Below are 15,286 nucleotides of genomic sequence, written 5' to 3'. Positions count from 1 at the left end.
ATGGACTGTCAGGGACGCAGGATGGATTGTCAGGGATGCAGGATGGGTTTCCTAGGATGCTGGCTGATCCCAGAATGCCAGTTGTTGTCAGGGATGCAGGACGGCTTTCCTAGAATGCTGGATGAATTGTCAGGGAGGCAGGACGGGTTTCCCAGGATGCAGGATGGCTTTCCCAGGATGCCGGTCGCTGTCGGGGATGGAGGATGGCTTTCCCAGGATGCAGGATGGATTGTCAGGGACACAGGACGGGTTTCCCAGGATGCCGGTCGCTGTCGGGGACGCAGGATGGCTTACCGGGGATGACGGTGGCGGCGGGCCCGCCCCGTGGGCGTGCCGGGGCTGGTGCCGGCCCTGCCGGTGCCGCCCGGCCGCAGCAGCAGCGGGAGGAGGAGGAAGCGGCGAGCGCGGCCGGGCAGCGATCGGGGGCAGCAGCGGCCGCCGTGTCCCGTGAGGGCCGGCGGGACCATCCCGGGGGAACCGGCCGGGCAGCGGGGCCGGGAGGCGCCTGCTGCTGCCGTGCCGGGCCCCGGTGCCGCCTGCCGGCGGCCTGACATGAGCTCGGCGCCGGCAGCATGGCCTGTGCCCGGAGGGACGGCGAGGCGGACGGCGAGCCCGACCGCTCCCTGCGGCACATGCTGCGGGCCATAGCGGAGGAGCGGAGCCGCGCCGGGCTCCGGCACGACGGCCTCGGCGGCCTCGGTGAGTCGGGCGGGGCGGGCGGGAACCGAGCCGGGCTGGGAGAGCCCGGAGGCAGCAGCAGCACCCTCAGCCCCGGGCCGGCACCGCGCCCGCTTCACAACAACACCCACAGCAGCAGCACCTGTTGTGTTCCACGGGCACGGCCCCTCCTGCCCGCCCCAGCCCTGGGGATCATCCCCGCTCCATTGTCTGAAATGCCCTTGTGGGGAAAAACGCTCAGGCAGCACCGCGCACATCACCCCGTGTTGTATTTCTGAAGCGTATCGTGTGTTTTGGGATGGAAACAAGCGATTTTGGGCGCCTCTGGGCAGCGCTCGCTGTTGTGCGGCTCTCTGGAGACTGCGAGGCTGGCGCCTCCCTGCTCTGTTTAAATGACTTCACTGCTCGCCGCGCTCTAGTAAGCACAGGATGTTGTGGCTCTTGCAGGTCGGGTAATTTCTTAAACCGTGGAGGATTTCTTGAGCTTTCTGTCTTGTTTGTTTCCATCTCGACTGATGTCAATTTCACCCAGCGTGTCTTTAGGTTTTGGCGAAGCTTATGCGCTGCAAAACAGAAGTTTCAGGTGGAAATTCGGTCGACTTTAGGCAACAGAATGGTATGGCAGCTCATTAACCAAAATTGTTCACATCAGGAAACTCTTCTGGCCAGGCTAATGAATATAAATTACTTATTTTTATATGCAGCAGTAGAGGTCATGGAAATTGTTCTCCACATCCAAAATTTCTGTCTACCTTATTCAAAGCTTTTGTAAAGCCAGAACTGGACCTCTGTTCTAAGGGGGTGAATATCCAGAAGTTCTTGCAGGGGCAGTGCTTCAAGTGATGAAAAGTGATGCACAACACTTGTTTCTCCCATGGTGCCTTCATTAATGACTCCTCCCTCCTCAGCTTGTTTATAAGGCCCCAAAAGTCTCAGCCATTTCTGAGTCTTTGTTAAAAGCTCCGAATAAGTTCTTATTCAGGTTTTACAGGCTCTGAGGTTTGGATGAACATGGGGAATCTCTGGTTCTCTGCCTTTGTGCATCAGTTTGTCTGTCAGTGCTTGCTGTAGTCTCCTTTGGAAGGAATGGGCTCTCTGTTCTTCCCTTTTGCTTTGCCACAGAGTGGACTCTTATATGAACAAAGAGAAATGATTCTTGGTTCTTTATGCCTTTTTTTCTGATAGAATTGGCTCTCTGGGATGTAATGTAGTGTTGAAATGTTACAGGGCCTAATAAAGCAAGTAAAATGTTGTGGCAAAGAAATTGTAAATGAAAATTAAATGCCTGTGAGATAGCATTCATTGGAAAGCTTCTGTCAGGTCCTGTTTGGCCATCTCATGTTTGAATGTGTGATAAAGAGAAATATCGCCATCACTTTCTTCTGCTGAAATTAGGAAAGGGAAAATCTGTGGCAGCTGGTAGGACCATGCAGATACTTCTTCTCTGCTTGTGTTTGAGCACACATCCACAGCAGCCCATCATGCTGAGTGGCTTTGGGACAGTCACACAAGGAACAGCACAGTGGAACTCCTTTCTACCAGGTGAAGAATAGAAAGGTGAACCTCAGGAGAGCTGCTTAGCTCGTGGCACTGAGGGGCTGCTCCTGGCTGTGGAGATTTGCATTTTGCAGTGTGTTCCCTGATCCTCAACATCATCGGTCTCAGCTGATGAGAGCTCTTTCCCCTCAGCTGTGATTTGCTGCCAGGTCAGTAAACTGTTTAAATACCTCCTTTAGGAAAAACATCTTTAGGAGAAACTGTAGATGAAGCCAAGGTGTGATTTTGAGCTTAAACTTGTGTATGTCTGCCTTGTACAAAGCTGTTGCAAGGCACAGCTGGAATAGCCTGGGCTGTGCTGGGCTCTGGCAGCACAGCAGATTTTCCTCAATTTCAGAAGTCATGGAAGCAGTCACAGTCCTGTCTGGGTTCAGCACAGAGGTTCTGTCTGCTTTTTGTGCCTGGGTAGCACATCACCTGTGGGGCTTTGGGAGCTGCACACCCACAGCTGGTTTTGTATTTGTGGTGGGGTTTTTTTGTGGTGGCCGTGTCCTTCTGAGCTGTATCAGCAGGTGAAACCTGTTGTTTTCAGTTCCCTTCAAATCAGTTGGCAAAGACTCCAACAGTGGCTTTTCCCTGAGTGCTGCTACTCCCCCAACAATAAAATGGGACTCACTGGGTCCCATTTTCTGTATTTTCTAGAAGTGAGCCCAAGGAGGAGGAAATTGCCATTTTTGCTGACACTGAGGTTTGGCGGGAGGAATTGCTTTGTTTCAAGAATGTCACATAAACATTTGGACAGGCTTTGTTCAGAAAGGTAAATCCCCTCATGTGGTGGGATTTTCTGTAATGTCCTGTTTATGTAAACACTTCAAAATAATGACTCATGCCATTATTTACCAGGCTGGGGAGGGTGATGTCTCTCCAGGAGCTCTTGGCTGGCTGCTGGTGTCACCCAGTTGGACAGCTCTGGTGTTTGTTGTGCACTGAGGCCCCTCTGAAATGCTGCTGGTTGCAACACTTCTGTGGCAAAACATTTCTCCTCCTGAGGGAAGGCAGATGTGCTGTGTGTGTCCTCAGCCAGGCTGCAGGAGACACTCCTGGCTCTAAAGTTGTTTTTTTTTAACTTTTTAAGGGTCTAAAGTTTCCTTTTGGCCAAATCTCTGAGCTGGGGAGTGTTTTATTTTCGGTGGTTCCTGATACTAATGTGTAACATTTTCAGATACTTAATTTCCTGTCATTCAGCGACAATTTGCCCTGCTTTTGGAGTAGGAGAGTGGGTTTGGGTGGAGTGTGGCTTTATTCCTGCTGGAATTTGGGATGAGTAAGAAAAAATAAATGGGTAGATCTGAACAATCTCTTGAACTGTGGCTAGTCTGTAATGGGGACATGTGGTGGGTCAAAAATGGAGAAGTCCTAGAGAGCGTGAAAAGAAGGTGAGTGCAGCACATGGGGCTTTAACAAGCAGCTGAAAACTGAGGTGTGCAACAGGAACCTGTTCCAGGTGCCAGCAGAGAGGCCCAGTGGTGTTCCCTGTCATGAAGAATTCCTTCTGCTTGCTTTCCTGTGAATGTTCTGGGACTGGAGCAGAGCAGAGTGTGCTTGGCCCAGGGGCGGCAGAAACAGGAATGCTCATCCTCAGAGCCAGAGGTTGCCTGGGCTTGTTTGTGCAGCAGTGCACAAACCTCAGGGCTCATCATGTGAGAGAAAACTGTGCTGTGATTCATGGGCCACATTGATGAGTAAGACCTGGAAAGAATTCTTTATCCTTCCTGAGAGAAGGGAAGGTGAGGTGGCACACAGCAAATGCTGGTCCCTGTGGTGGAAACAGTGTGGGGAAAAGGATGGAGAACAGGGGAAGAAATTTTTTTGGAAAACAAAAAGAGGTTAAAATGAAAAATTAGAAGGAGAATTAATTTGGATTTGAAATATTCAGCCCTTAATTCTTTCATAGTGTAGTAACTTTTAATTAAATTATAATATTCCAGAAGGATGTAATTGTGTCTGTAACTTTGAAGAAAGTGTATCCACAGAGTAGGTGGAAGTGCCTGCAGAGGATTTGCTGCAGCACAGAACTGGTTTGACAGGAGTCACTTTCCAGCAGACACAAAACATTCTGCATTTGTGGTTCTGGGAGTTGTGGAGTCAAAGGTGAGAAACTACAAAAGCTGCAAAGCTTTTTCTTCTTTTGATCTGTCAATGAAAATCACATCTGTCCTAAAAAAACTTGAAGCATGTATACAACCCAATTCACCAATGAGGGTGTTTTATTTAGAACAATTTTTTCACCTTAAAAAGACATTTTTTATTATTTTTACTTTATTATTTACACAATTCCTTTTGCCCTATTTATAAAGTGCTTTGCAGCTAATGAATATGGAGTGTTCACTAAAAAATGCATGGTCAAATACTGAGGAGAAAAAGAAGATACTAATGTAAGAAACTTACAAATAGTAAAATAAAAAAGTTCTTATAGTGGAGCTTCCTTATCAGTCAAAACCAAAAATACCCCCCCACAACATTGAACCAAGAGGAATCTGTATTTATTTTTAGGAAGAGTTCTAGAAAGTGCAAATACAATGCAAGACCAGAACAGGTTATTTAAATCAGAGTCAAAGTAGATACTTTGATTTCAAAGTGATTCAACCAGTTTACCCTTAGGTAAATACCCTGAGGTATTGAACCTCAGATTTGTCGTTGGATAAAGATGAGCAAATAGCCAAGAAATTCCAGTGTGAAAGATAGACTATTATAAAACTGATTTGCCTTTTTTTTTTTTTCTTTTTCCTGACATTGAAAAATGTCTGGAAAACATTTCTGCAATCCGATACAAGAGGACATTTGATGTGTATGAGCATTGGATGGGGTTGTGTGGGAGAAACCACAGGTGGAGCAAACTCACATCCAGTGGCTTTGTCCAGGGGATGGGAATGCATTTCTGCTTGTCCAAGGGTTTTGTGTCCTGGGATCCCATCCTGTCACTTCTACAGCCAAGTTTAGGAATTCCCTGTGGGGTCAGGCCATGCAGAACAGCAATCGGGGGCCAAACTCTAGGGCTGCAGCTCTCCAGGGTTAATCCCTATTTCTGTGAGTTGTTTTTGTTTGGTTGGTTTTGTTTTTTAAAGGGGATTCATTTAAAATTCTGTTCTGATTGTTCCTTAGAGCCTTGTTCATGCTGCTGTCACTAATAACCTGTCAGGTTTCCATCACCCACTGGTGTATTCAGGGATTTGTCATGTGGCTGCTGAAGGTTGGCTTCTGTCTGGAGTGTGACAGATACTCCGTGCCACATGGATAATATACCAAATTCTCTTTTATTACAGCTTTCACATCTTTTTATACCAGTTGGGTTATTAGTTTGTTCTTTCATTTTAACAGAGATGAAACCTTGTGGGATTTCTCATGTCCTGCTCAGGAGTGTACACGCTCAAATTATCAAACTCAGACTGGAGATGCTGAAGTAGAGAGGCAAGATTTTTCTAAAAACTAGGAAAAAATCCAACACCACCACCCCCAAAAAAAAAAAAAATCCCACAAAATACCTTCCAGAACATTGTTGCCTTACCAAAATTAGCAATTAAGTTTCTAAAGCATGGCATGTTGCTGCTGTTCATTTGTGGATGCTAGCAGAAGTTGCTGGATCTCCTCCTTTTTGTTGTTTCCTCCTCCTTTTTGTTGTTTCCTCCTCCTTTTTGTTGTTTCCTCCTCCTTTTTGTTGTTTCCTCTCCTCCTTTTTATATAAATAAGACATCTTTTTAGATAAATAAGATCACCCATCTCTTATTTATGTAATACTGTAGCTCAAGCAACATTAACTGCTTAGTTTTGTTGTCCTGTTAGTGTGCTCTAAATCTTTAGTAAATTTTAAATCCATTTGGGAGTCTTGAGTTCTGTTTTGGAATTTAAGATGGATGGGAGATTTGTCTGAGGGATTAGGACACATTTTACCTGTAAGTTTCAGGATGGACCTTTCAAAGATTTAACATTCCATCTGTTTGGATTCTTTCCAAGGAAAGAAAACTGGAATTTCCTGAAGAATGAAGTGTGCTGGTCTCCCCTCTATGTGTTAGTGTTCAGGGTGCTGATCAACAGAGAAAGCTCAGAGGATGCAGGCTTTTCAATAGCTGAAATATACAATGTCAACACCTGAAACAGCTGAAATACACAATGTCAATAGCTGAAAAATACACAGTGTCTCCTGTCCAGCTGCATTTCTGGAAAACCAAACCCCTGCAGTTAAACAGTGACTGATGATTGTTGCATCTGCTTACCCCTGTAAACTGGCTCAGTAGGATCATGTAGCAGCTCACTGATGTTTAAAGTATTACCTGGAAGTGAACAATAAAATGGAAAGAGAAAGTCTGTACAAAATCAATTCATGGTGTCAGGAGCCCACTGAATAGTGAAGCTGCTTTTTACAGAGAGCCTTGTGTGTGAAACAAGCTGGGTTTTTTTGTTAACCCAGTCCCTTGGGTTAAGCAGGGTGAATTTCAGGGAAGCAAGGTTGCTCTTTTTGGGGGTGTGTGCTCATAAAGAAGGCTTTGATTGCCTTTCTCTGTGCAGGAAATAAAATGCAGTCAGGATACAGGAGCAGCAGATACAGCATCCTGCTGCTGCTGTGGAGTTGTGGTCACCTGGGCACACTGCAGCACTAGTTCTGTTGGCTGAAGTTAATCAGATGCACCAACACTCCTAAGGAATTTTTTTTCCCCCTGAATTCTTACTGTTTAAGGCGCAAATTATATTATGTGAAGGCACAAATTATAAGGGACAAAAGATATGTGGATTATATTATTTATGTGAAGATTTACAGGGTTTTCTGCAATCTCAGGGCTTTAAAACTGAAGATTTTGTTGTTTTGGTTTACCTGGTCTCTAGGATAGACAGTGCTAGTACTATGCAGAAATTGAACCCTGAAAACAGTAATATTCTTTATCTTCCTCCTCTGGGGGTTCCCTAGACATGTTTTCTTAGGGGCCACAAGTTAAGTCCCTTTAGGTGAATGCGTATTTTGCAGGCAGGTGATGTACTGTGATGTGAAGATCATTTTGGAGCCATCTCTGTCCTGCCACAGCAGTGAGGAAACTGCTGCTGGTATTGAGGCTGCATTTGGTCTTTCAGGGTATTTTTTTGCATAATTTTCTTTCTTATCTCGGAAGGCAGAGCAGATGTCAGGCAATCATCAGTCCTTCCATATTTGAAGTATTCTGGGTTGTTTCCAGGTACAGCAGTGTGCTGGATGTGCAGAAGTGCATTTGAGGTGGCCTGATCTCTTGAACTTTGTGGTGTTTCCCTGTGGAAAATGACATCATTGGGCTTTTTGTTCCTCCTTTTTGGGCAAGATGTGCTCAGTGATTCAGGCTGAGGCTGCCCCTGGTTTTGCTGAAAATCTTTGTGGCTCAATAGTGACCCAGCTTTTCATGAGCTCCCATGGCAGGAATTGCCCTGCCACCACACCCAGAGTGAATTCAAGTGTCAGGAATATTGTTTTAAGTGTTGCTCCCATTTTTATCAATCTGTTGGTGCTGCATTGTGTCAGGTGTTCTGTAGGAATGTGGGTGAGCACTGAGGTGGGGTTTCCTTTGAGCACATGGAGGTGGAAGGTAGATTATTTCTGATTTGCTGTGTCTGGCAGTAACATAGGGAGTTTTAGCTCCAAACTCTGTTTGCATGTCTTAACCTTGGATAAAAGGCAGAAGTGTGTTGGGAGTTCTTGGTCCTACCTTGCAGGGCTTGGTGTGGTCAGCAGGATCTTGAGAAATGGATTAAAATGCCAGTGAAGCTTTGGCTGTCTTTGCACTATGAAGAGCTTGATTTGATTGCCTGGAGATGTTGAAACAAAATGAGGGAAGTGTTTTGAAATGCATTTATAACATTCTGCTAAGAGCTGTGAAGGATTTCACTGGAAATTTATTCCCCTATGTTGTTGGAGAGCAGATCCAGGAGATGTTGGATGTCTAGCAGTGTGACATTTCCAATAAGAGATTTTTTTACTTACCTGCCTTAAAGGACCCTGAGAGGTGGGTTTCAAATTTCCATAAAACTCAGTGCTCTGCAATATAAAATAATAAAATAACAACACACAGGGTGTGCAGTATGAGAGAAATAATCAGCCTTGGGATGAGTTTATTGCCTCAGGGAGTCACTCCTGCTTAGTGATTGCCTCATCTCATCCTCTCAGAAGGAAAGCAGCAAGTTCATGGCAGTACAACCTGGAGATAAAGCTCTGTAAACCCTGGTGTCTTTCTGAATCACGATGATCCAGCTTTTTATATACTTTGTAGGAATGTTGAGGTATCTTTTTTTGTTTGTTTCTAATGAGTAGTTTAATTCTGCCTAAATAATGAAGGTCTGAACAGATGACCCTTGTTTTTCATAACAAGGGTGACTAAACTCTACTCAAAACATCATTTCAATTGTTAGTAGCCCATGTTTTACATGATTAAAGAGAAACTGATTTCATCCTCTTTGATCTTTGAAAATAAAATCATAGATTGCATTATGCTGAGTTCTTTGCTCTGACTCTTCAGATTCATTCTGGATTGTTCTTCATCAGTGGCTTTTCTTTCGAAGGAGCAGCAATTTAAATGTTTGCATTAGGTGCTTTAAAAATGACCAGAATGGAATTATGAGATTTTTCCCTTTCTTCTGTTCAACAGCTGTCAGTCTAACTCATTTGGTGATAGATATCTAAGTAGTCATATGTGTGTGTATATTTAATAGGATGCATTAATCCTGTGACACAACAGAAGTATTTTTGAATGGAAGAATGATCCTTTTGCACTTGTTCTACGCTTGAGTACCATCCTAGAAGTCCTAGTTGCTCCTAGAAGCCAATAAGGAAAATGTGTTTGTGAGTCTCAAATGGAAAAGTGGAAAGGCAGGCAAAGTGTGAGATCCCAAGTTCTCTGTTTGCCACCTTTACAATCTTGCTGTCTTGAATTAATTTCTAAAGTAACATTTCTAGGTATCTTCAAAATAAAGAGACAAAAAGTTTAGACTTGCTGTGTTGCAGCTCACTCTGATGTTTTGCTCTGAGGCTGCTGTAGCTGGTGCCAGCAGAGTTGCACTCAGTGTCCTGTTCCTGGAGACTGTGCTGTCTTCTCTGTCTTCTCTTCCCTCCTGTGACATGGCCAGGAGCTCCACCTGGCCTGTAAATAACATAAATTCTGCTTTATTAACAAAAAACATATACATGGAGTTGTCTGTGATTTTTTTTTTTTGCAGCAAAACTTGAATTCTCTGAGTTCCTTTCAAATCTGAATTATTTTCTACAACTGCCAGAAATGAAGAAAACTCCAGGTTTGAATTTTTTAGCTTATATTGTCCTGAATGGGTCAAAAAGGGAAAATCAAGTGTAGACATGTCCTTCCTCTGTCTCCTTTTTTGGTAAGAAACTTTGAATGAAATCACAAATGTTTCTTCAGCAAAATGCTGTGAAGAATGCAGCAAGTAAAAATGTAATGCTTACCTTGCTTGTCACTGTCTGTGAAATCTGGGGTTGAGGGCATTTCCTAAAATTTACAGAAAATGAAAGGATAGGGAGAATTTGGAGTTACAGTGGTTATATCTAAAGCCTTGGTGTGTCTCTTCAAATGCAGGATCTGTGCTTCAGTGCTGTAATGATTGAATAGAAGAATGTTAGGATTTATATTATGTACTTCTAAAAAGTAGTTGCAACTTTAAAAGGCAATAAACTGTGTGATCAGAATCTCAGGGGAGGATGTTTGCAAGCCCAGTGGTGGGCAGAGGCAGTAAAAGACCTTGTGGTGCTTGCGTGTGGAATTTTCTAAGGGAGACTTTTCTTCTTCAGCTCACATGTTCCTGCCTGAGACCTTGTCACTGTCATGAGACAGGAGAAGTGATTTCTCAGGAGATAAAGGTTGTGACTTTCTCTGGTTGTTTTATAAGCCATTTTTGTAACTCTTTTTAGCCTGTTGAGGGTGATGTGGTGGGTGAGAGGGGAAGGAGGTCGGAAATAGCAGAGCAGAAGTGCTGAACAATAGACATGTTGTAGTTGGAGGCAAAAAGCTTCAAAGTCTCTTAACTCTTTAGTCAGGATTCTGTTCCCTTGGCCAGGTTGCTGTAATACACCCATGAACAAAACCTTCCAGTTCTGCAGGGATTTGCAGCTGTGCAAGTCTCCCCTTTGGATGAGGAACTGGAGCAGTGATGCTGGTTACCAATGGAAAGGGATGGCATGTTTTCAGTAGCTGAAATATTAATGCAAGACTAAACCTCTGTTTATGAACTAGAACAGCAGCTTTGCAGTAGCTGCTCTCTCCCTTAAGGAGCAGGGTGCTGGCTTTAGGGCAGTTTTTGGGTTCTGTCTGACTGAAGGTGGTATGTCAAATCTGTTAATAAAATTCCCTCCCCTCTCCTCTCCCAATAATGACCATTTCCACAGAGAGACAATTTTTTCCTTGCTTCCAGTTGTTTGGTTTTGGACTAAATGAAATAATTGTGCTTTACTTGGGACTGTCAAGAACTGTTTCCTCACATGTATGATGTGCATGCAGCATGCAAACCTGGGGTGCTGATGAGGACATTGATGCTCTCCAGCCCTGCAGGGCAGCCTGGCTGTGCTTCCCTGACAATTTGATGGTTTCACAGCTAAGTGAGCAGCTGTTAGAGGAAACATTTTTCTTCCATGCACAACTGTGATTTGTTTGAAGAGAGTGGCCTGCATGTGCCATAAGAGGAGATTTCACTGGGGTGGAGGTGAGTGGGCAGGCAGTTCACTGTTATTTCTATCTAAACAGATATTTGTATTTGTTGTCTTAGAAACCTGCATTAACAGTAATATCAATGCTAAAGGGAGTGCTGTCTAAACACCTGAAATATCCAGGCACTGGCAAAGACACTCAGTTTGTTGGACAACCCAACCCTGAACAACCCTAAATAGGTTTTTTTAAAGTGCTTTTATTTTTTTTTAAGAAATACATCCTTCTTTAGACTGGTTGCCTTATGTGTGCATATCAGGTTGGGCACTCAGCTAAGAGATGGCAGTGTCAAACAAGTTTTTTTTTTTAAATCTTGGCTGCAAGATAGGTGAAAGTGTTGGTTGTCAGCTTCTAGAAGTGAGTGGGTTTGTGGTGTAGAAGGTAAGTGAGAATTATGGCTTCCACTGTAAGGTTGCCAAGTGCTCACTCAGAAAGATGCTGCTGATGTTTCCAACCAGAAGAGAAACTGAATTTGGAAAATGCCAGTCTGTGAGAGCAAGTATGGCCGGGAAATAACTCTGCTTCTCTGCCAGCTGCTGTGTGATAGCTGCTCCTTCCTTCTGCCTTGACAGCAAGCTGCAGCCTGGGCAAAGATAAGGTGCTGGGGGAGGTACACACATGAAATTATCAGTAACAACCACAGTCTGGGTAGTTTTGTAAGGCTGGAATACTTTAAAAATACAATTTGCTGGTTTTACCTGACCTACCACAGTAGTCTCTCAGATAGGACTTTGACAGTGGTGTTTATTAAGTGTGAAAATGGGGACCTTGGATGTCATAAATTTACAGAAGCAGCAGTCTGTGATCAGGGGGGGTTGCTTTGGCAGAGAACAAAAATAGGATATATTTTAGCAGTGAAAACACATATTTGTGCTATTATAGACAAGTTTGTGCACTCCAGCAGGGCCAGCACACTTTCTAAGTTGCCAAGTGACCTTTCCAGCTTGGATCTAGGTCTTGGAAAGTTTGGGACTGTTGCTGGGTAATCCTGAAAGCAGCAGTAGGAAATGTGTAACCATTTGTCCCTCTTTCACTGGATTTAGTGTCTGCATCCAGTGGGGTTGCCTCTGTTGAAGGAGAATGTGTACACCTGCACTAAATCCCCAATTAAGCCAGCTCTGAAGCACAGCAGCTTCTCTGCAGTTTCTAGGAAAGGCATAACAAGGTGATTCCTCTGGTGCTTCCCTCGTGAGTAATTTAAATCTGTGGATTTAAGGGATGCTGCAGTCCTTTGGTAATTGCACATAGTTTGAGAGTTTGGGTGCCATTTCCAGAGAAGTGAACTACCACATGCTTTGAGAGGCTGAGGTACAGCAAAGGAGCTGACAACTGTTGGATGAGAATGGATTTATTATTGCTGTGCACTGCAGTTCAGTAGCAGGTAACCAAATCCTTTCAACTGTGCTCCCAGAATTAGTACTCAAAGTAAACTGTCAGATGTCTGTAAAATGCTGTCTTTATTTTTGGTCTTTCATACTGACCTGTCATATTTGATGATTTTTTCTCTAAATTTATCTTCTAGGCTTACACATGTTGGAAAATATTTCTCATGTTAGTATGGTTCCATTTGAATTTTACCTTTTCAAAGTGCAAATCTGTAGATGGCGCACAGTTGTTTTTGCTTTTTAATTATTGCAGGCTTTGATTGGCTTTTGAGTATTAACTGAAAAGATGGTTTCATCAGCATATGGTGTAATAGTAAAGAAGAGACCTGTAGGAAGATGTATGAGCTTTAGGAATACATTTTACAAATCTTTTTTCTAGAGGAGATTGTGTTTGTCTTGTCAGCAATGGTGCTATGAAGCAATTTTCTGTGGTGGAAGAAGTGCTGGTAAAAATGGAAATGGAGAATTGAAACAAATGTGGATGAAAGAAAGTAATCTCTTTCCCACCTTCCACTTCTGAGTAACACAGAAACCATCCCAAGGAGAGTAAAGCAGAAAACTGCAATGCCCGGAGTCCAAACTGAGATTTTTTGATGCTTTTGTGCAAGTGAGCACTTATTTCCCTTCAATATTCTCACTACTTGCATGAAATGAAGTGACAAATAAGCAATACTGGGTTTTTTTTCCAGGATGTGAGGAATCAGAGTCCAAATTTGAGGAAGCTCTGAAACCCCAGCTAGACTTTGTGACCAGTGTTTAACTTCAGTCATGTTCAGTTATGCTTTTCTTTGTCACTTTTAGTGGACTTTCAAAGTACTACACAAAAATTTATGTGTCCTTTGCATTTTGGTGGCCAGCATCAAGTGCATTCCAGTGCTGTAATATTTGTCACTGCATGGCTGTGGTGTCAACCTTAGCATGAGTTGCAGGATCAACTGAGTTGTTCTCTTCATGTGTCTTCAACTTAATAATAATGTGTCTTCAATTTAAATAATCCATGAACTTGTGTTGGACTTCCACAAGGTCATCCTGTGCTCCTCTACATGGGAGAAAACAAAGGGAAAGCAAACATGGGAAATGTAATCAAAGTGGCAGATTATAGGTGAAGTTCAGAAAGTGGAATTGAAAGTGTTCCAGAAACTGAAGTTTTCTAAAGTGACCACAAGTACTTCAGAAAGCAGTTGGGGATGTAGATAGGATATGTTATTGATATCTAGAATGGTGAGATGAGTACTGGACAGAAAATCTTAGTTTGGTGAGAAAATAGGTAGAAAAACCCCAAAACCAAAATAAAACCCCAAAGCTGAGAGAATGCTTGTTAACCCATGGTGTACCTTCTCTCCTAAGGTAACAGCTTTCTGTGGGAGTTGTCCTACTGGCCTTTAGCTGTATTCTATTTAAGGAGGTGCTCAATTCACCACAGAAAAACCAATTTGGTCCTTAACAGAACCCCTTTGTGTTGTGTATTGTTCTCCTTGGGTTGTGCATTGCATATGTGTCTAAAGGCACACTCAAGTTTACTTCTGTGAATCCCTTCTCTCTTGGGTGAAATTCAGTTAAAAAAAATAGCAGAAAAGAATCGTTTGGCTTGAGAAACATCTGTACAAGATCTTAAGGGCAAGGGAGGAAAGTGAGAAACTTGTGTTGGTCGATTGCTCTTCAGTGCTAAGAGCATTCCTCAGGTGGGTGGAATTGTTTCTGTTGTTGATGCAGTGGGTTTTTACAAATTTAATCTTGGAAAATTAAAGCACATGAAATATTGAACTTTGCTGTGTGAGCAGTTGTTGATAAAGATGTATTAAAAGCGAGGAGCTCTGGGATGAATTTTCTTAATGCAAAGCTGTGCAGTTTCACATGTTGTTGTGAAAGCTCTAATGTTATCTCCTTTAGGTCTGTAATGTGTCCACTTGTGCACAAGCACATTGGAAATCTGCACTGTTCTTCTGCCTGTGCATAAGGCTTCTTCCTTTTAGTTGTGCTACAGCTCTGCAATGAGGTCTGAAGAGCAGGGAAAAGAGGAAATAGTTTTGTGGCTGGGTTTAGCCGATTAGCAAACATCATCTTCACAGAGCAAGCTGGTATTACCTACTTTGGGACCTGTAATTGTTCCTGTGTTCAGTGCAATCAAAAGTGCAGAAAGTTTCTGAGGCATTGGATCATTTTTAATATTGTAGACTTGAAAAGGTTCAGAGAAGGGCAGTAGAGGTGCTATGGGGATGACTTTTGTACACGGGATACTTCACTAGCAGGATAGGACTTGTCAGCCTGGCAAAGGGATGCTCCAGGTCCTGTGTGCCACAAGATATTTGTGAAGTAGCTGGTGTGAATAGTGTGTAGGCAGGAATCACTCACTGTGCCTCTCTGAATAAAACCATTGCTTAAAGTTGGAAATTGGTAGGAAAGAAAACCCCTGTTAGTGAAGAAGAGAGACTGGGAAAACTGATTCAGTGATCAGAATCTGAATTTACTGTGGACTACCAATGCTAATGTACTGTTTTAGGAAGGCTGGTAATGTTTACTGCAATGATTAGGTTAAAATCACATACACAAACTTATGCATATTACATCATCTCTGGCTTGCAGAGTTTAATGAAATTTTACTGTTCTGGTAAACCAGTCTGATTGAATCTTCTTTTAATCCTCAAAGTTCTGTTTGCTCTTGCCAAGGCATCTTGTTATCAAACCTCTTATGCTAACCAGGTCCAAAATCCATCATCTTTCCTGTGTCCCAATATCCTAATATCTCAACAAACCCCCAAGCCCCTAAAAAACTCCCAAACCAAACCAGCTCCTGTATGATAAAAGCTGTGGTTTTCATGGTCACAAACAATTGTAGGTTGTCAAAGTCTAGGTGTGTCCAAGGAGATGATGCCCAGTAGTAGTGTTTCTCTAGGAGATGTAATACAGAGGGAATTTGAAAAATTTCTTCTTTAATTTCATGCTATGCAGTTTTGGATTATCTGAATTTAGCTACTTTGTGGTATTTGTGTGCTGATCTTTTAG

The 15,286-nt window shown here is 43.1% G+C and overlaps 1 protein-coding gene across 2 annotated transcripts in view; it reads left to right on the top strand.

Moving 5' to 3' along the window:
• The first annotated feature begins 572 nt into the window (after positions 1–572).
• The window catches only part of KIAA0930 (KIAA0930 ortholog), a 51,713-nt gene continuing 36,999 nt past the window's right edge, over positions 573–15,286 (top strand). Inside the window, exon 1 of one of the 2 annotated variants that reach the window (XM_063153932.1) lies at positions 573–699. In XM_063153932.1, the coding sequence (XP_063010002.1) occupies positions 573–699 (127 nt within the window). The remainder of the gene's footprint in view (positions 700–15,286) is intronic. The other variant, XM_063153933.1, reaches the window with a different exon arrangement.

The sequence above is a fragment of the Melospiza melodia genome, chromosome 4 (assembly GCF_035770615.1).
Source record: "Melospiza melodia melodia isolate bMelMel2 chromosome 4, bMelMel2.pri, whole genome shotgun sequence".
Classification (NCBI taxonomy): Eukaryota; Metazoa; Chordata; class Aves; order Passeriformes; family Passerellidae; genus Melospiza; species Melospiza melodia.
Note: the sequence above shows the minus strand (reverse complement) of the source record. Positions and strands in the feature narration are given on the sequence as shown.